The sequence below is a fragment of the Sinocyclocheilus grahami genome, unplaced genomic scaffold (genome assembly GCF_001515645.1).
Source record: "Sinocyclocheilus grahami isolate Dianchi unplaced genomic scaffold, SAMN03320097.WGS_v1.1 scaffold793.1, whole genome shotgun sequence".
NCBI lineage: Eukaryota > Metazoa > Chordata > Actinopteri > Cypriniformes > Cyprinidae > Sinocyclocheilus > Sinocyclocheilus grahami.
Genome location: NW_015505972.1, coordinates 407,518 through 427,967, shown reverse-complemented (window position 1 = coordinate 427,967; position 20,450 = coordinate 407,518). Strand labels below are relative to the sequence as shown.

At 36.6% G+C, this 20,450-nt stretch overlaps 1 protein-coding gene across 1 annotated transcript in view; it reads left to right on the top strand.

Moving 5' to 3' along the window:
- The window catches only part of LOC107561803 (calsyntenin-2-like), a 73,381-nt gene extending 56,990 nt beyond the window's left edge, over positions 1-16,391 (top strand). The window contains exons 9-16 of the mRNA XM_016246298.1: positions 2,990-3,157; positions 4,303-4,399; positions 9,039-9,247; positions 9,707-9,874; positions 11,428-11,573; positions 12,825-12,948; positions 14,699-14,886; positions 15,494-16,391. Of these exons, the coding sequence (XP_016101784.1) occupies positions 2,990-3,157; positions 4,303-4,399; positions 9,039-9,247; positions 9,707-9,874; positions 11,428-11,573; positions 12,825-12,948; positions 14,699-14,886; positions 15,494-15,697 (1,304 nt within the window). The 3' untranslated portion in view covers positions 15,698-16,391. The remainder of the gene's footprint in view (positions 1-2,989; positions 3,158-4,302; positions 4,400-9,038; positions 9,248-9,706; positions 9,875-11,427; positions 11,574-12,824; positions 12,949-14,698; positions 14,887-15,493) is intronic.
- Positions 16,392-20,450: the final 4,059 nt, after the last annotated feature.

Genomic DNA, 20,450 nt, shown 5'->3' with positions numbered 1-20,450 from the left:
TTTGTACAATTATAAATGTATTTACTGTCATTTTTGATCAATTTAATGCATTCTTGCTGGATAAAAGTATCACTTTCTTTAAAGATAATATCCAAACATTTGGAATGGTACATTGTTGTTGTTGTTTTTAGTTTTTTTTTTATTAAGTGTTAAATAAAAAATTAGGAATATTTTTCCCAAAAGTGTAAATTCTGTTATCATTTGGTAAAAAAGAAATGAGCAAAAAAGTATCCTTAAAAATAATCACATTCCTTGTTCCTTAAAAACATAGAAAAATAAAAACTTTTTTAAAAAAATGCTCTAAAATAAGCATGTGTAAAGAGAGATAAATAAGGCCATTACTGAGCTGCTTCTTCTCAGTAATAGTAATACTACTAATTAAAAATAGTCATATGTTACTATTTTCATATTAGTCATATTTTTTATTTAATTATTATTCTATTAAAATATGAAATCACATGTGCTAATCTAAACGTAAGGTCATGACCATGCCTTTTCCACAGGGCTCAGGATGTGTTCTGCTTGTTATTGTCTGTCATGCAGCTAATGATCGATACAGATGTGACGTGACAGCTCTTATATGCCATGCGAGGACTGCAGTCTCATTAGCGCTTTTGTCCTTTAGGGGGAGCATGAACGAGAATGCAAATGTTCCTCTGCTGTTTCATCTGTGGAATAACATTTAATTGATAACATCTGTCAACTAAATAATTTAAAAACAGAAGCAATTAAGCATTGGAAGCACAGACCCTCATTGTGAGGCTTTAGGAGTGACAGTATTTGCTGCATCTGGAGCTATTAGACTGCCCAAATCTGCCAGCTCATCAGTCGGGGATGTATGGGAGGGAAAACAGCATGTGTTATTGGCGACTTGGTTCTATTCATCAGTTGTTGATTGGATGGAGGCAGATCTGAATGTGAGCTTGCAGATGGTTGTGAGAAAGAGTCTGGGTTTAAGCTAGGGATGCGCCGATCCAATATTCATAGCGGGTATCGGCTCCGATAGTGCCATTTTTCTCAGATCGGGTATCGGTCAGAGAGGGCCGATCCAAATCCGAGTGGTTTTTTTTTCTTTCTCGATTGTGCAAATTATTCTGTGTTACTTCTGAAGCCATACCATAGCTTAATGTGAGCTACGTATGAATATTTAAGGCCTTTGCATTAAAGTTCACACAAACTCTTTTCTTCGCTGTGGCTGTCAGTCATTCGTTCAGCCTTTAAACCCTGGTCGCGTTCGGTTACAGCAGTCAGCTCGGTAAAGCTCTCTCCAAGATCATTCTGTGTTCCCATTATACTTGATTTGTAAATACATGTCTATGATTTTGCAAAAAGGACTTTATCTTCTTGCCGGAGTTTAATGTTGTTTTGTTACTTGCTACCGGGTGTCTGTGAGAACAAAACACGGGCGTAGAAAAGACTATAAATTGTTTTTAACGTGCACAGTAACTGAAATGTAAAACTGTTAAAAGAAAGGCTCAATAACTGTTGCACCGATATAATACACTACACATTAATTTCTCTTCCCTTTGTGCTTTGCTGTTTTTAACACAGAGCGCTTACAATGTGCGCATCTGGTGTGCAGATTGATGTGCTTGAAGCAACACAGTGTCAGGCTGTGATGCCATGTTGCTTCAAGTGCATCATTCTGCACACCGGATGTGCACATTGTAAGCGCTTCGTGCTCATAGCCTGTATAAAAACAGTTTGTGCTGCACTGTATTTGTTTTGTCCTATCGTATCTATCATATGTTGTTGGCTTATTAAAAAATATATGCTATACATTTAAAAGTATTTTAATTTTATAGTATATACTTATATATAAATACATTCGTGAATGTTTTTAATGAATGGATTTTATAATAATACCAATAGCAATGTGTAACATTTTACCATATTTAGTGCAACACTTTTATTTGTTCCCCACAAAATATATTTTTTTCACTAAATGTTTGGATTTCTAAAATTATTGTGCACTGATTTTTCTAGAATAACTTTTGCTGCCGAATTATCCACTAACCTAGTTTATGATACATTTTTGTCATAGATTATAAATATGCATAGGCCTATATTTTTTCATATTTATTGTTTATTTTATTTTTCTTTATAATGAAGTAGTCTGTATCTAGTAGATTGTGAAAGAATGATTATCAGTTCCACACACAGAGATATATAAATTCTACATTTATTTAAATGAGGGAAAAAAACTTCACTGGTATCGGATCGGTATCGGTATCGGCCAATACCGAACCCTAGGTATCGGAATCGGTATCGGAGGCGGATCGGCGCATCCCTAATTTAAGCAGATTAAATGATTTCTAGCATACGTCACACTTAAGGATGAAATTATCTATGAAAACTTTGAATAAAATCTACTTAAATGTTTTGAGCTGGATTATTTGCATAAATTTGTATTTAAGCAGAAAAATACAATATTTGAGGAATATCAGTGCAATTCTCGATTTCAAAAACTGTAAATAATAATAAAATATTTATATATTTCAGTTTTTCTTTTTTAATAAATCTGCAAAAATGTCAACAATTCTGTGTTTTTCTGTCAATATGGGGTGCTGTGTGTACATTAATGAGGAAAAAAAATTAACTTAAATGATTTTAGCAAATGGCTGCAATATAACAAAGAGTGAAAATTTTAAGGGGGTCTGAATACTTTCCGTACCCACTGTATATAATATATAAATTAACTGATTTCTTGCAACTGGTCCATCAGAGTCTGTTTTGATATTTATCATATATTATCATAGACAGCAAAGAATATATATATTTTTTTAAACCTAGCAGATGGAGGCATATCAGTAAACAGGCTTGTCTTCCTACCTCTTGATAGTGTCAGATAAGGTGTTTTTGACTTATTGACACACATACACACAGAGTGCCACTTAGCTTCCAGATATCTTTTGCTTTTGTACAGTATATTTTGTTGCCAGTGACTGCAAGTATGCGTGTGCATGGTTTGTAATGTGTTTGTTTACAGGAGGAGAGGTGACCACTCCAAGGTTCACACAGTATTTCCGGGGAAGCCTCTCAGGCTTGACTATCCGACCTGGGAAGATCGCCACACAAAAGGTGATCTCTTGCCTACAGGCTTGCAAGGAAGGCCTGGACATCAGCTCGCTTGAGAGTCTGGGAAAAGGCATAGCAAGTGTTGTAAATAAAAGCAAGGCTAGATGTTTTTGAGTGAAGGATGAGCGGCAGCAGAAGGTTTTCTCTGATCAATACTACAGAGCTAAGGGATGAGGTTGCCTTGGTTACCGATAACATCTGTCTTACTCTCAAGTACCTGTATCTAATCTGGCTCTGCCCTTAACTCATATCCACATATCCCAAAGAAACTTTCACCAGCAAAACTGAGTAGAGGTGAAGAGAAAATAAAAGAGTTTTTTTCTCCAAAGTGTAGCCCTACTGAAAAATACAGCTTATACCAGGGCTGTATAATTAATTGTATTTGAATCAGGATGACGATTACTTCTTCTCTTGATTAATTAACCATAATTGTCTGCTGGTTATTTATCCTGAAAGTTTTTTTCATTTGACATTTCTGTTATCTCTCAATGGTAACAAGCCTCCACAAGGTTTCACGCTTGGGGTTGCCAGATGTCAGGAGCTTAAATCCTCCAATTGAAACTTTTCTTTTAAGTCTCTAAAGATTAATGTTTTCTGCCCAGTGTTTTACTTAATCTACCTAACCCTGCAACCATGCACACATTCTGTACTGCAAAAAGGTGCCGATTGTTGTTTTAATAGAAAAACTGTTTTTTAAGAGACTCCTGGTAAGGTTTTACCAGTTTTTGTAAAGAGTGTGTTAATGCATAAGCTATGATAAATATAATAAGTTAGGAATTTATATTAGGTTGTCATTCTCTTTATTCGTGCTTATGTGAAAGTGCAGTAATTCTGAAATTAAATTTCTCAAATGAGAACAATTGTCATTAATAATCATCAAATTGGTCTGGTTTGCAAGTTTAAGAGAGGTTTTGGGCACTTAAAACTGCCTAAACCAGCTGCTTTCATGCTGGGAGACCAAATAGACCATCTTAAAACCAGCTTATAACCATTACATTTATGCATTTGGCAGATAATTTTATCCAAAGCCGCTTACATTACATTTTAGACATACAATTTATCAGTTCATGCATTCCCTAGTAATTGAACCCATGACCTTGGTATTGCAAGAGCCATGTAGTGTTTGAGCTATAGAGTTAATAGCAAAGCAACTTGGCTGAAGCTGTTATTTTCAGCAGCATGTAGTGTTCTGACAGTGCTCTTGTGTCTGTGGATAATGGACAGGCCTGCTGGTGGTGATGACTGTAGTGAGACCAGCTGAAGAGAACATGAAAGGCCATGATGAAATAAAATCTGCTGTGTCAGAGAGCCAGCCTCCGCAGTACAGTACAACACAATTAAAGATACTGTCACACAGCACAGGTCAGAGAGTGACAACACAGCTCTTCACAATACATAGCTTAAAGGAAATCACACAAAAATTAGTATTCTGTCATCATTTATTGTCCCAAACCTGTATGACTGACTTTCTAAGCTATGTATAGTGACCACAGCAGATCCACTTTTATTTTATTGAAAAGAGCAGCCTGGACATCTGGCCTAAACATCTGATTTTGGGTTTCACACAAAGCCATATAGATTTGGAACAACATGAGGGTGAGTAAATGATGACAGAATTTTTTATTTTTGAGTGAACTACCACAACATATTGCAGTATATTGTAGAATAACACACTACTGTTACCCCACAGCAGAGCAGAAAATGGTGCAGAGCAGGACTTCCAGCTGTTAATGTGACATCTAAAGCAATGTGATTAATACACTAAGACTTTACAGGGGTTACTTCTTGTCTCATTTTAATGGTGATCTTACATTCTTTTATCTCTTTTCTCTCACTGTATATCTCTCTCATTTTGTCGCCACCATCCTCTCACACAGTAAAATGCACAGAGGCTTTACTATCAAGTACTTCAGGTCAATAATTGGGGAAGATGATGGTTCGATGGTTCTTGTTTATTGGTCATCACATGGACTCCCTTTCATGTACAGAAGTTATTTATTTTGTAGATTTCACACTCCTCTAATAAATAATTGTGATTTTAAGCTGCAGATTTAAGTGCCTACAATAGCTCAGTTGTTGAGCTGGATAGCTTTTCCACAACTTTTTTTATTTTTTTTTTACATGGTTTCTGTTGCAGCATACAAGAGAGCGATCTAAACTGATAATTAAAGGGGACATCGGATGCCCATTTTCCACAAGTTGCTATGGTTCTTTAGGGTCTTCATGAAATGTCTGCAACATACTTTGGTTAAAATTCCTCAATGGTTGTGTAAAACAACACCCTTTTTATCTTGTCAGAAACAGCTCTGTTCACAGCGACCCGTTTCGGTTTTTAAATGCTAATGAGCTACTGCTCACCCCACCCCTCTCTTCCGTGACAATTTGCAAATAATCATAAAAATAAAAAGTGTGAGACTTCTTCTGGAGGTGAAGCTGGATCACGAACAGTGTGTACTGATCCATCCTTGAGAAGAAATTATTATTATTTTTTTTGGAGAAAAAAAAAGACAACTTTTTTTTAACATGGCGTAAAATGATTTGCACAGACATAAACAAATGTAGGTGTATTCGGTGGTGCATTACCATCAAAAACAAAACTAATCCACTGCGTCCTCAGTGACTCTGATGTCGGGAGAAAATTAAAACTCTTATGTTCACTTTTACATTCCACTACAAAACACCTGCATTGCTTATGAGACATTGTTGTCGCTACAGCTGGCAGAGGGTGGAAATATTCATAGAAATGCTCTTCTTTTGAACTTTCTATTCATCCAAGAATCCTGAAAAGAAATATCATGGTTTCCACAAAAATATTAACCGTTTTCAACAATGTTTCTTCAGAACCAAACAAACATATTATAATGATTTCTGAAGGATCATGTGACACTGAAGACTGGAGTAATGGCTGTTGAAAATTCAGCTGTCATCTCAGAAATAAATGTTAAAATATATTGCAATTGAAAACAATTATTTGTAATTGCAATCATATTTCACAATATTACACTTTTACCATTATTTTGGATTTTAAAAAAATGAAAATGAAACTGCTAGCTAAATTCCCGAGGTTTTGTGGGTGTCCTTTTCTCTTTAGAGACGCTTATTTGATTGTCAAGGGTGAAAGGATCGTGTCATCTGACAGCAGTCTAATGAAACCTATTGGATCCAATCGCACATGGCTAATACGTATCCAAATGAAACTTTAGCGTGAAGAAAGTGAGAGCGGGAGAGAATGAAAAGAAGAGAGAGGCTTCTACACTTGTCTAGTATGCACTGGTGAAGAGGATTGCCTAAATAAGAACAGACTTCCCTGGTCGATAGTGGAGTGAGCCGTAGCTCTTGTAATAGCGGTAGTCTGGCTTAGACCAGCTCCCAATATCCTTAAATCAGCCCTGTAAATAAAGCAAGATTGTTGGCCTTTTTCACAAAGCCTTTTTAATGAGTGAGTGTGCTCTCGACTGTTTTCTTTTAGTATGTAGCTCAAGTCGACCGAAGGGAGCCACTTTAACACATCACAAACTTTCCACCGTTATTTTTACTGCAGTCATTAGACATAATTGTTTTGTTGGTTCCACACAATTTTGTGCTCCCCTTCCTTCTCATTCAAGGCCATTCTCCATGGCGACTTGAGGGAGAGCGTTTAGGTGAGCCGCACAGAGAAATTACCTGAGGGAGATACCGCACCATCGCTCGAGCGCAACTAAGCATCACTCCGCCCGAGATGGTGGCAGAAAGCGCATTGTTGTCTTGAACAAATAGATAGTTCTTAATTAGCAGGCAAGTATATAAATGAATTAGTAAACCAATGAATGCTCTTTAGGGCTCACCCTTGAAAAAGAGTAATTACTGGGTGCATCGTGCGAAAGGGAGGCCTGTTAATCCTTAGACACTTTATTTCCCCCTTTCTCCTCGCATACTAGCTGTAATGAAGCTGGAGAGACTCCAATTTCCCCAGCAGGTCTGTGTGCGAGTCTGTTGCAGTCCACGCTTCAGCACCTCAGTCTTAATCAACACGGCTTCTGACTGCCATACCAACCTCTTCAGCTGGCATCAGGAGGAGGTGGCATCAAACTGAGCACACTGCTCGTGTTCTCGCAAATATTTTTTGTCGACTCGTTGCTTTAAAACTAACTATGTTTCGGCATCATTAATTGGTCCCATGACTGATTTCACCTGTGAGGTGCGACATGTGCTGAAGGTGACGATGACAGTCTGAAACAAAAGTTAGATACTATTGTCATCAACTGTCCAAACACTCACTTGAAAAAGAGACTTTGTGAGTGTCAGTGCATTTTTATGGGCTCTTACTCAAAGTGAGATACAGACTTTATTTTGGGAAGTAAGAGTGTTTAATTATTTGCGGTGTTAAAGTGTGTTTGTCTGCATAAAGTGGGGACATATTTAAATAACTTATTTAATTCCGTGATATTTCATGTATTCTTTATGAATCTTGTATGTGAGCCTCAGGTAATAAATATTGTTGAGCATTTTAAATATTTGGGTATTTGGGATATTTGATTATGGATTCTAACTTAAATTTTAAAAAACATATTAAAAAGGTCTCTAAAAGTACTAGAGCAAGCTTGATGATCTTTAGGAATATTAGGCACCAATTACCTGTGGCTGCTGCTGAACTCTTTATGCATTGAATGATTCTCCCTCATTTATCTTATTGTGCTACAAGTTGGTCTTATACAAGTATAACCACGTTAAAACCATTATATACTATTTATAAACAAACTGTGAAAATCTTAGCTAAAAAGCCAAGGAGTTATCATCACTGCAATATTATTAAAAATTATAAATTATTGACGTTTGATAATTTTTTATTATTTGCTGATGTGTGCTTGATGTACAAACTATTTCATGATCTTGCACCACCACCTCTTAAACAATGTGTGACTTTCTGTAAGGATAATACCAGGCAGACTAGGTCATCAGTTAGAGGTGATTGTTCAACTAAATTTAAGAAAACTGTTTTTGGACAATCAGCTTTTTCAGTTAGAGCAGCAGAGAGATGGAATTTAATACCTGTTAATATTGGAGAGTGTACAACATTTAGTATTTTTAAAACTACGCTTAAAGTATGGCTTAAGGAAAATCAAATATGTGATCATTGACTTGGTTTTGTAATTTAATGGAGTATGATGTGATATTGTATTGTATATTGTATGTGTTGTATGTATTGTATTGTTTGTGATTTAATATTGTAATTTTGTAACAACATCCTGCCCAGGGACTGCAGATGCAAATTAGCTTTATAGCTAACTCTGGCACAACACTGTTGTTGTGCGTTGTCCCTGTACAAATAAATTGAATAAAGAAAGAAAGAAAAGCAATGTCATTTACATAATCATTTGTTAATCAAAGGTTTAGGGGGAAAAAATACACACACACTTTCGTATTTTTAACACAAGTCTCCGTAAAGGAAGCCAAAATGACCAGTATGCATTTGCCTACATTTTATTTTATTCTTAAATTTTTCATGTACTACTTAAAATGTTGGTTTGTAAGCTGTTGAAAAAATAGTATCCTTGTAAAAAGGTTAAAGTATTTACTATGTATTTCCTAAAATGTTTGCTAATTTTTATTTTATGTCTTTATTCATATGTACACAAAGTCAAAAGTTTGGACACATCTGGATGAATGTGTCTGATGATGAAAATCCCAATGAGTAGGCGCGTCCAAACATGTTACTAGTTCTGGTCTTATTCCCTCATAAATATTGGTAAAATCTGCCCAAAAGTATTGTTGGTGTAAACTTTGCCTATAAGCAATTTCCAGAGTGGTGTAGACAGGACAGAAACAGACGTTTTGAACACGACATATCCCATCAGAGCTGAAACTGTGTTTTAAAATAGTTATTTTCGTGTCAGTCTGTGGCCCCTGCATCAGTTCTACACCTCCAGTGTTACACCGAATAAGTCTCTTGTTTCCTTCCTTTCCATTTTGCAACTTTGTAGGTGTTTTGGTGAAGATACGTGCATCTCCATTCCTGACATCAAAGCGATGGTGATGGTGCTGCCGCCCAGTGAACCTCGGATCACCATTGCTGGAGTGGAGCGGCTGGTTTGGCCCACGGCTCAGCTCCGAGCCCTTGTCGGGGTGGCCCTGTTCAAGGACATACACATCATTAGTACCGTCACCAAGACTGACGCCACCCTCAGCATAGGTGATAGATGACTCAATTTCACAGCTCATATATTAACAGTCTCACTGCTTTGCATTCATCTATTTCAGAGGTGCCACAGTTGCACATTTTGCCTGTAATGTAATCGTATAAACGTTTTAGAATATTTACTGAATTTGCTTCCCACGGATTCCTCCCAGCGTGTTGTTTTTTTTTTTTAAATAATGGTTTAGTCTATTATTATCAAGATTATAAATGCCTTCTGCTGGTTATTACACTGACACTGACCTTAAAAGTCAGTTGTTTTTTATTAGTGTCCTTTTTCATTTAAATTTCAACAAATGTGTCCGGCTTCTTTTATCGAATTGAGAGCCAGGGGTAGTGAAACAATAAATCATCGAAATTAAATTCATACACAATCAATGGTTGTTTGTGGATACGGCAGGAGGTCATATATTTGCTACTGCGTATTTGTCCCTGTGTAACTGTGTGTGTGTGTAGTCCGGAGGCCTGGTGTGCTGGAGTTGATGCATAACCTGGATTATTGTGATGTGCTGGTGATCGGAGAGGAGCTGGAACCGGAGCAGGAAAGTCTGGAGATCCACCACAGCTCTCTCTTGGGCAAACATCTGGATGCCACCAACTCTACCTCTGGCATCTCCATCTACGGTATGGTCGACCACATGTCTCGTTCTACTATACAGCCATCTGCTGCTAGAATGTTTCTCATAATCTCTTTTTCACTCTCATTTGCAGTGACCCTTTCATTTATTGCTTATCCACAGCTTATTACTTTCTATCTTCCCATTGCTCCATATTTACATCGGTTCTACATGTAGAACATATTTAAATCTAGATCTTTAATGTATCTGTAGATATTCAACTTCTGAAACATGACATTGATTGTATTACATTGATTGTATTCCTTGTGTTCATGCAACCAACCCAAAAGTGAGAAATCTCATAATTTACACATCTGTGGAACACAAAGGGAGACGTGTTGAAGCATGTGACAGTGAATGGGGACCATGCTCCAACATGACAAAAAAAAAAGCACAATAAAAGATCTCCCATTTGACGTGTGTGTCATATAAGTCTTCTGAAGCCTAACCATAGATTTGTGTGAGGAACAGACTGACATTTAAACCATTCTTCACTGAGAATTTTTTTTATTTGTATCCATTTGTACAGTGACTCTGTTACTGACATTTTCATATTATGTGACTAACATTTCTATCTGTTTTCGATTATGCAAAGCTATTTTATGGCTTTAGATTATTTGTTATACATTACAGTTCAAAACTTTGGGGACAGTAAGATTTTTAATGTTTTTGAAAGAAGTCATTTATACTCACCAAGGCTGCATTTATTTAATCAAAAATACAGTGAAAACAATAATATTGTGAAATAGTATTACATTTTTAAATAACTGTTATATATTTGAATACATTTTAGTGTAATTAATCAAGTGTAATTTATTCCTGTGAAAGCAAAGCTGAATTTTCAGCAATCGTTACTCTCATCTTCAATGCCATATTATCCTTCAGAAATCATTTTAATATGCAGATTTGGTGCTCAAGAAACATTTCTTATTATTATTATCATCAATGCTGAAAACCGTTCTGCTGCTTAATATTTTTTGGGAAACTGAGATACATTTTTTCAGGATTCTTTGATTAATAGAAAGTTAAAGAGAACAGCTTTTATTTGAAATAATTTTGATCAATTTAATGAATTTTACCAATTAAAAGTATTACTTTTCTGTTTAAAAAAAATTACTGACCCGAAAATTTTGAACAGTAGTGTATACAATAAATCTTGTGGGTGCCGTGTTTTTTTTTTTTTTCTCATTTTCATTTTGACAACCCAAATCCCCATCCCCTGTCATTAAATGCAAAAGGGTGATATAAATCCATTTAAAGAATTTGAAAAAAGTTTTGATCTTTAAAAGTCACTCTCAATTGTGCTCAAAAGCCTTTAACCCAGATCCTGCCCAGACTCTTGAACAGATCGCTGCCTCTAACAATCATACTGTACATTTGACTTTCAAATTTGGCAAATTCAAATCACTGTGACATTTCATAAAGTGGTTGGAGAGTTATTAGAGAAGGACTAAGACCTCCTACTTGTTCAGGGACTCCATGTTGAGTCTCTCCCAGGCCTCTGTAGCTCTTTTGTCTGAGTAGACCGAGTTCCTGACACTGGTCTTTCTTTGGTCTCAGGTGTGGACTCCATGGCGCATTATGAACAGGCCATCAGGCAGGTGAGATACCGTAACTGGAAGCCTGGCGGTCTGTCTGAGAGAAGGTTCCGGCTCAGTTGCTCTGAACTGAATGGACGCTACACAAGCAATGAGTTCAACTTTGAGGTCAGAGACTGCCTTCATACTGGGCATGGCTTCTTATTCTTTTTTTATCATCCATTCACTTTATCCCCTTTTTCAATTCCTGCTCTTCTTTCAGCTTTTTGCACTTTTGGACTTAGTACTTAAAAGTTAGCTGTGCACTTTTGACTCTTGATTTCTGATTAAGAACTGGCCATTAGGACAGAAAGACACCGTCTGACGGACATGTAAATGGGTCAACCACAGTCTTTGTTTTTTTTTTTTTACTTTTAGGAGAGGATAAATCAAAAATTCATGATAATGCAATAATAAGCCAGGCAGTAATAAAATGGTAGCCTATTTAAATAATGGCTCATCAGTCTTTCTGAATGATTGTACAGATTACACCAAGTAAATTAGGGGAAATTGGTCTGCATCAGTGGGAACACTTGAAACAAAACCAGCTACCATGACACAGTACTTCAAAAAATTAAGTGCTGTGTACAATATCCTAAAATTTACAGATTTAAATCTGGGGGCTTTAAATGGGGGTTTTTATGACTATACTGTAGTTGTACTGTAATAAATACAGTATTGAATAGGATCATTATTATAAATTCAGTTGTATAGTATTTTTATATACAGTATATATGACGAGTGGGGGCGGGGCCGAGAGCCGTGGGAACGGAGGGAGGCCGGTGGAGTAATTGATAATGAGCGACACCTGCACCACTCACCGGTCTCGAGTCTCACGGAGGAGCTCCGGAAGGATAAAAGGGAGGAGTGACGACAGTGTCGGACGAGAGAGGACCAGGGCCTGGACTTTATTTTGTGTTTTGGTTTTGTTTGTGTGCGACAGTCGTCCGCGAGGGGCTGTCGCGCTGTTTTGTGTTTGTTTATTTTATTAAAGTTTCTTTGAATGTTTGCCGGTTCCCGCCTCCTTCTTCCCGAACTACGAACTACGTTACAGTATAATTTTATTATTATATTTATAATTAATTAATATTAATAAATTTATATTTTTATATTTATAATATTTAATATTTACATTTTATATCATAAAACAGGCTCACAAATGTACAGGTTCAATCCCTATATATATATAAAAAATAATAATAATAAATAAATAAATAAATAATATATATATATATATATATATTTTTTTTTTTTTTTTGAATGCAACAAAGCTTTGCGGAAATCCCTTGACCTGGCCATAATGTTATGGATTCGAAACATTTAGATTTTCATTCTCCCGGTTGTCTCTCTGAACTATTTTATGTTTGTCCCGCCTCTCAGATTGGAGTAGTGCGCAGCTCAGAGGCCGTGGAGCATGTCAATCACATGGCTGTCCAATCCCAGTTCATGAGACCTGTGCATCATCCACTGGTGGTTCATACTGTCAACTCTGATCACATCTCAGGTAAAGTCAGCCAAGATGCCTCTTAATAAGTTAATAAGTTAATTCAATCCTGGTCATGCAGTAATTTTTACCCTGTATGACAACTACTGTGTTGAAAATGAAAATTAGTTGATTTATCTTCTGAATAATGTGTTGTTCCTTTTGTTAAACCATCTAATTGAATTGTAAACCAGTGGCTTTAAAAGGACAGTAAATGTGTCACAAAAATTATTCATGGGAGATCACAGCTTATAAAAAAGCAAATATTCACACACATGCACGTACAAAACCCGCACACTGGTCTAAGCGGACGACAGGCTCTTGAGACCGTATTGTTGGTTTGAAGAAGCTTGGGAAATTACACTTACTCTACCAGCTCACACACACACCAGGGACACCAGCGATCTCCCCAAGGGCGCACAGAGCACAGCTGACTGCAGCGAGATGGAGCATTCTGCTCTCTGGACTGAAGAAAGAAAGAGGGAGAGAGATGACAGGATGCGAGACATGCTGCTTTAGGAGAGACATGGAAAAACAGCAGGTGGCACTGTGACCTCATGCTCCCAATCCTGCTCTTGCTGACTGCAAGGTCTCAGTAAACGACACTGTTCTTAAAGTGAACTGTGTGAAACTGTCTTCCGCTGTCAGCACAGCTAAATAAGCTTCACCTCACAGACCTCCTTTAGAAACACTCTAAACGACCAGGATTGTATCGATTTCTGTATGGCTGAGTGAGTCATAGCAATACTATGAATATACATAATTGCAGGATAGAGAGACTAGAGCAATAAGTGGCTCAAGGTCATGCATTCCAGTTATTTTACTACAGTTAAAAGTAAAGCAGGGTGACTAAAACACCCATAAATCTCTCTCTGTCTCTTTCTGTTTCTCTCTATATACTGTTCAAAAGGGTTTCTTAAGGAAATTAATAGTTTTATTCAGCAAGGACACATTAAAATGATCAGAAGGTACAGTACAGTATTGTATACATGACCAAAGGTACAGTATTTAGTTGGAGTGTGGTTGAGGAGAGACCCCCCTCATATGATTGTAAAGCGCTTTGGGTGTACAGCAATACACAATAAAGCACTATATAAATACCTCATTCATTCATTTATAATGTAAACATTTTTTTTTTAATCTATCTCAAAAATATTATGAAGTGCAACTGTTTTCAACATTGATAAGAAATGTTTCTTGAGCACCAAATCAGCATATTAGAATGATTTCTGAAGGATCATGTGACTGAAGACTGGAGTAATGGCGGCTGAAAATTCAGCTTTGCATCACAGGAATACTTTAGATTTTCAAATATATTTAAATTGTAAATAATATTAATATTTTATTTTATTCCACAATATTGCTATTTCTACTGTATTTTTCAAATAAATAATCCAAACAAATGCCGCCTTGGTGAGTATAAGAGACTTGTGCACGTCTCAAGGTGTTGGTTGAGAAAAAAACGGGAAAATATGCCTCAAACAAGGAAAGGATGTTGGAATTCTTGCTTGTATGAAACTCTGGCAACATCAGTATGATATAAGACAATGATCAGTAAATAATGACATTATTATTATTATTAATCACAATAACAATTTTAATGGTTTGTATCAACTTAATGAAATAATAATAGAATTCAACTGGTTTGAACATGTTTTATCAAATCTGGATTATAAATTCCCCTTTGTACAGTAACATGCCACAACTTTGCAGTTTGGTTGAACAAGATCAAATAAAAAATGTGTGTATGTCTTCACCCATGTGTCATTAGGGACCCCTCCTGCTGCGACTGTGGTAATTGTAATGTGCATTGCCACTCTGGTGGTCATTGTGGTCTTGGGCATCTACCGCATCCACACCACCCACCAGGACGGTTCAAAAGAGGACGAAGAGGGAAGAAAAGATCCAGAGATGGACTGGGACAACTCCAATCTTAACATCACTGTTAATCCCATGGAGGTCAGTATGTGCCTTAATGGTATAGAGCAGTGTTGGGGAAACTGCTTTGAAACTCTAGGTCCAGGGGGTGGCCAACGTCGGTCAGAGCCACAGTCCTGCAGAGCTTTGCTCCAACCTTGATAAAAACTTGCCTGCCTGTAGCTTTCTAGTAACCCTTAGACCTTGATTACCTTGTTCAGGTGTGTTTGATTAGGGTTGGAGCAAAACTCTACAGGACTGCGGTTCTCCAGGACCGATGTTGGCCATCCCTGCTCTAGGTTGTGAGTTTTGAATGAATGTATTATACAGTCGAAAGCATCATTTTTCTTCTGAACACACACAAAAAAAAATATTTTGAAGAATGTTAGTAACCAAACAGTTGATGGTAGCCAAATACTTTCAAAGTCAATGGCTACCATTGGATCTTTAAAAGATCTTCTTTTGTGTTCATCATAAGAAAGAAGCTCATGCATGTTTGGAACACCCTGAGGGTGAATAAATTATGACAGAATTTTCATATTTTGATTAACTATTCCTTTAACAATAACAACCCTGCTCTATAGTGTGTGGAGTTTTACCTTTTCATCATGAAGATGGTCTATTAGCATCATTCTATTGTTGGTTGTAGAGCATTGATGGGGCTCAGATTGCTGAGGAGGTGAGGGAGGAGGAGCCAGAGAAAGAGGAAGATGAAGACGAAGAGGAGGATGAACTGGCAGGAGAGCTCTCTAGTGCTGAATCTGAGGACAGTGATGAAGAGGAGGAGGCTAGCATTCAGAAGGGAAGAGTGAAAGGAAAACTGGAGTGGGACCCGTCTACTTTACCCTATTAAAACACATACACACATACATATGTGCATACACCTTCACACAAGCAAGATTCACATGCAGACATAGACTTGTGCACACACACATACAGACGTACACATGCATACATAAAACACTCGCATTTAATGCCCTTTCACACTTACAGAAGCCAGAATTTTGCCTGAAAAGCTGTCACACATCAGCCTGATTTTGACTCTTTCCAACACCCACATAAAGCATCCTGTAACGCCATCTGCTGGTCAATATTGGGAACTGCACCCATCATCCTGCAAAGCCTGTATGTACTTCAGTAATATAAAGCTGCAGTGTCTCAGTAGATCCACAAAAAGTAAAGATAATTTGACACAATGCAATTAATTGTGAATCAACACCTCTGGGATGTTTTTTATTTACATAAACTGTTTTTTTTTTTTTGTCTGTCGATTAATCAAATTATAGTCTAACATCATGATGCTTTCTCCCTTTCTGAAATACTAAACTAATATTTGACAGTATGGCTATGCCTTCACCATTTGTTGTCTTCAGAGTAACATTGAATATTGCATTGATTTGCAATAGTAAATACCCAAAAGTTGTTTTTTGCAATGAAAATATATACAATAATGATATTTTCTTCATTTGAAATCTAGCAAATAGGTTTATTTTAGATCCTCAGAGAGATTTTGAGATGGTTCTCTTTCAGCAAAAGTTATATAGTAAGGAGATAACATGAAAACAAACTAAATATTTCAAACTTTTTTCGTTTTTTGGGTTCTCTGTGGTAAGATAGGAGGAAGTGTGTCTGTACATTTTTATATGCCTGTCATCTGTAAATAGGGAACTGTAGAGTAGTTGAATGGTGACTCAGATTCCTCACGTCCTCCTGCATCCCTCACACAGCCTGTTTGTGTCCACACTCGCTTGCTGAAGAGGAAGTTTCCTCCTCCTCCTCTCTGTCTGTGTTTATCTCTCTTTCATTGTTCATGATGTCCTCACCTCAACCGCGGATGGGTTCTCCCTCACTTCACCTCAAATAGATTTGTCTGAATCTCTGTAGACAAAGACACTTTTAAACTATTAAAGGAAAGAAAATAGAAGAAAATTGTTCAATGATTTTAGCCTGGAGCTATTTTGGTATATTGTAAAGGTCTTTACTAACCTCCCCACAGTGTACAGTTCAATTAAATCTTTCAGGAAAAGAAATGAAATTGACATGTAAGTAAACTACAGACAAAAGCAAAATCTTTGTGAAAACTGAGGCTTTTGACTGTGTTTTGTTTTCATATAGAAGAGAGGTTTATGTAAAACCAGAGCAACTGTAGATGATATAAAAGTTTTCTCCCCTTGACGTGCATTTATGAATATGTGCATTGGGTTTCATGTAATGTCTGTTGCAGTGGTTAGGATTTCTCATGCCATCAGCCAAAACGTGCTTGTGATGTCAGCCTTGTGAGACATCCCGTTCCCCCTCTGTCCACCTTCCACACCTTTCAGTCCTATATTTCACTAGTCCTTTTTACTGTGTGTGTTATAGAACAGAAACAAAAAAGAAACTTTTAAAAAGATTGACCCTGTAAAATCATGTACGACTATTCTTTTGTATATGTTTCTCTCCTTTTGTTTTGTAAAGGGTTTTTGTTTAACTTCTTTGATGGTCACTGCAGCACTTTCTGTACATTGACCAATAAAGACTTTCCTTAGAATGAGTGAAAGTGTCTCTTTCCCATTCAAATGCTAATTATTCTACTTTTGTGTACAGCTTGAGGACAACTGCAGTTGGGTTATTTTGATTAGGTTAAAAAAATAACTAAAATTACAGCTAACTAACACAATAAAAACATGATTACATAATAAAAACATGATTTATGAAAATTTAGCAAAACGGAGTTATCTGTTGCAAATAAACTCTTCATACAGTGGGTACGGAAAGTATTCAGACCCCCTTAAATTTTTCACTCTGTTATGTTGCAGCCATTTGCTAAAATCATTTAAGTTCATTTTTTTCCCTCATTAATGTACACACAGCACCCCATATTGACAGAAAAACACAGAATTGTTGACATTTTTGCAGATTTATTAAAAAAGAAAAACTGAAATATTTTTTTTTTTAATTAGAACCTATACTTTAAGTGAAGTGTATGTTATTTGTTCACAGGTGAAGACAGAAAGCCTTATAAGAAGAGAAGGTACATCCAGTCATTATGTTTGAAGGCTAAGTCATCGAATGACTTGTAAAGTTTGTTGATTTACTTTCTCTAAATCTCTCTGCACAGACCTTTTTCTGCATACGAATTACTCAACCACCAAGCATGACATTTGAGAATCTAATGTGTCTGTTTCTTTCATTAAGGAAACGTAAAAGAAAAAAGGACAATAACAAATGTTAAATTCTGTGTGTAAAAAGTACAGTAGGGATAGTTAGAGAATATTTAAAATGGTCAGAGGAATGCAAATTACAAATAAAAATTGGCTATTGTACACCAAAATGACACTGTGTTGTAAAATATCCATACTGGGCTGTGCTAATCATGTCAATGACTAATATTGTTCAGTAAAAATATGAAGGACACTGGCTAATGACAAAAATTAAGCATATTGTAAGAATCAATTGTTCCAGAGAAAGTGAAGAAATAAACTCCTTTAACAGGTGCTGTGAAGATTCCTGTAACATAGGCTACACAACAAATAACAATAACGTTTTATAAAGCTCATATAATTACACCGTTTGTTTTGATCAAATGTAGTTTTCAGAGTGTGATATAAAACATTGATACAGACTCAATATAAAGCACACATACCAGTGGATGGATTGTAAGCTCTTCCTTCATTCATGTTCTTTGTAAACAAGAGTTATCTCGGTGTTAAAAGGTCCGAGGTTACCAATGGGTCCAAGTGTGGCAGCAAACGCCACCTTATTCTGTTAAAAAATCATGCAAAGTACTGTATAATATTACAATTTGATACACATTATATTTCAAATCTTTCCATTGGTTATGCAGCAGTATACAGTCTGTCTGTTTAAAGATGTTTATGCCGACAGTAAACGATAAACTGATTAAGCATGTGTTCTGAAGTTACTTGGCATTCATGCCATACTTATGATCAACAGTGGGGCTGTGTAATGGTGGTAAATAATAATAATAATAACAGATGTAACTAATTTTTTTTATCTATCTAGTCAATTTTATGCGCAAATTTTTTTTTTTCATTTTGTGAAATGAGAACAAACGGGAAGGTACCTTTTCTCTTGAGCTGCTCCAGCTGTTCCTCAGTGACCTGCAGTCTGTTCTTCAGAGAACTCACAGTGAACCTCAGCTCTGCCAGCTCAGGCTGGATCCCCGAGAGAAAGTGTTGCTCAAACTCACCAGAGGCCAAAAGAGCGCCTCTTTCCTCTACATTCAAATGCTCAGTCCCCTCAGCCTGCACTTCGTTCTCTTGCTGCGGGACCTCAGACATAGAGGCAGAGCTGAACAGAAGAAGCAGCAGCGGATACAGAATGGTGCGAGACATCTTTACCTTAAGGTTCTGCAGTCACTTGAAAACTTTCCTACGCTTTTCCTAAACTGACTACTTCCTGCAGCTCCCGATATATCCCTGGTGGGTTGATGTTTAACTTATGACACATTTTGTGAGGAAATAAATAAAATATTTGTCTGTAGGCCTATGTATTGCAGATAATCACGTGTAAAACATGGTTAATCTATTAGCAAAACAGTTTATGTTCATAGGGAACATGTATATAAACTATGTTTTGCTGATGGATCAACATATCTGTTCATCTATATGACTTAGGCTACAGAATATAGGCTATATATACTGTATGCCTTTTATTAAACAAAAAGCGATCAAAAGAAATCAATCTAGTTATTGGGTAAAATGTGTCACGTGCAAAAAAAATGATAATGGTAATGATATTACGCAGCGCTTAGAAATAGTCCCCAGCTAGGTAACTTCCAATAAGCCTATTTTCAGGTGCTGCTTAATATCAAACGGTAAAGCTCAACTGTTTAACTCTAGGGGAGTTGGAAAATGAGCCTATTTTCAAAAATAGTGGAGTGTTCCTTTAAGCCTTGTCTGTGAAACAGGGGGTAAAAGTCTCAACATTTTAGTCTAGTTTTAGTCAATGAAAACTTGACATTTTAGCAATAAGAATATTATTAGTTAACCGTACAGTATTCATTTTGGCAATTTTTTTTATTCATTTTAGTCTCGTCTTATTTCGTCAACGAAATTGCATGTTGATATAGAATCATAGTTATCGTTTATTTACCTTATTATCGTCACGTCTTCATCATGGGAAAAAAGCTCGTCAACGAACATTTTTCGTCATAGTCTTCGTTAACTAAATTAACGCTAGGACAACCGACCAAATTCAGTATGGGAGTATACACAAGATGCATGCAAGTTTCTCCTTATGGAATTAGTAAAGTAGCTCTGTCTGACGATGAAAAGGATCATTTCAAATGATTTAAAAAGACAAAATGATTTAATACAAAGATGTAGGTTTATTATTTAAAGTCACGTAAAGCCTCATGGGATAGTAAAGAGTTCATCAGACGCACCCTCAAAATCTTGTTGGAAGTAGTAAGTCATCTGGATACTTTTTGCCTTCTGTTATGTGAATACTGTGAATTCAAACATACTAATCTTTTCACATAGCCTACTGTTTTTCACCTGCTATGTAGTAGGAAAGTATGTGATTTCAGATGCAGCAGATCTCTATTGCCTCATTAATCTGCTGCGCTGCAGTAACCAGACAAGGCTCCAGACATTGCCTTT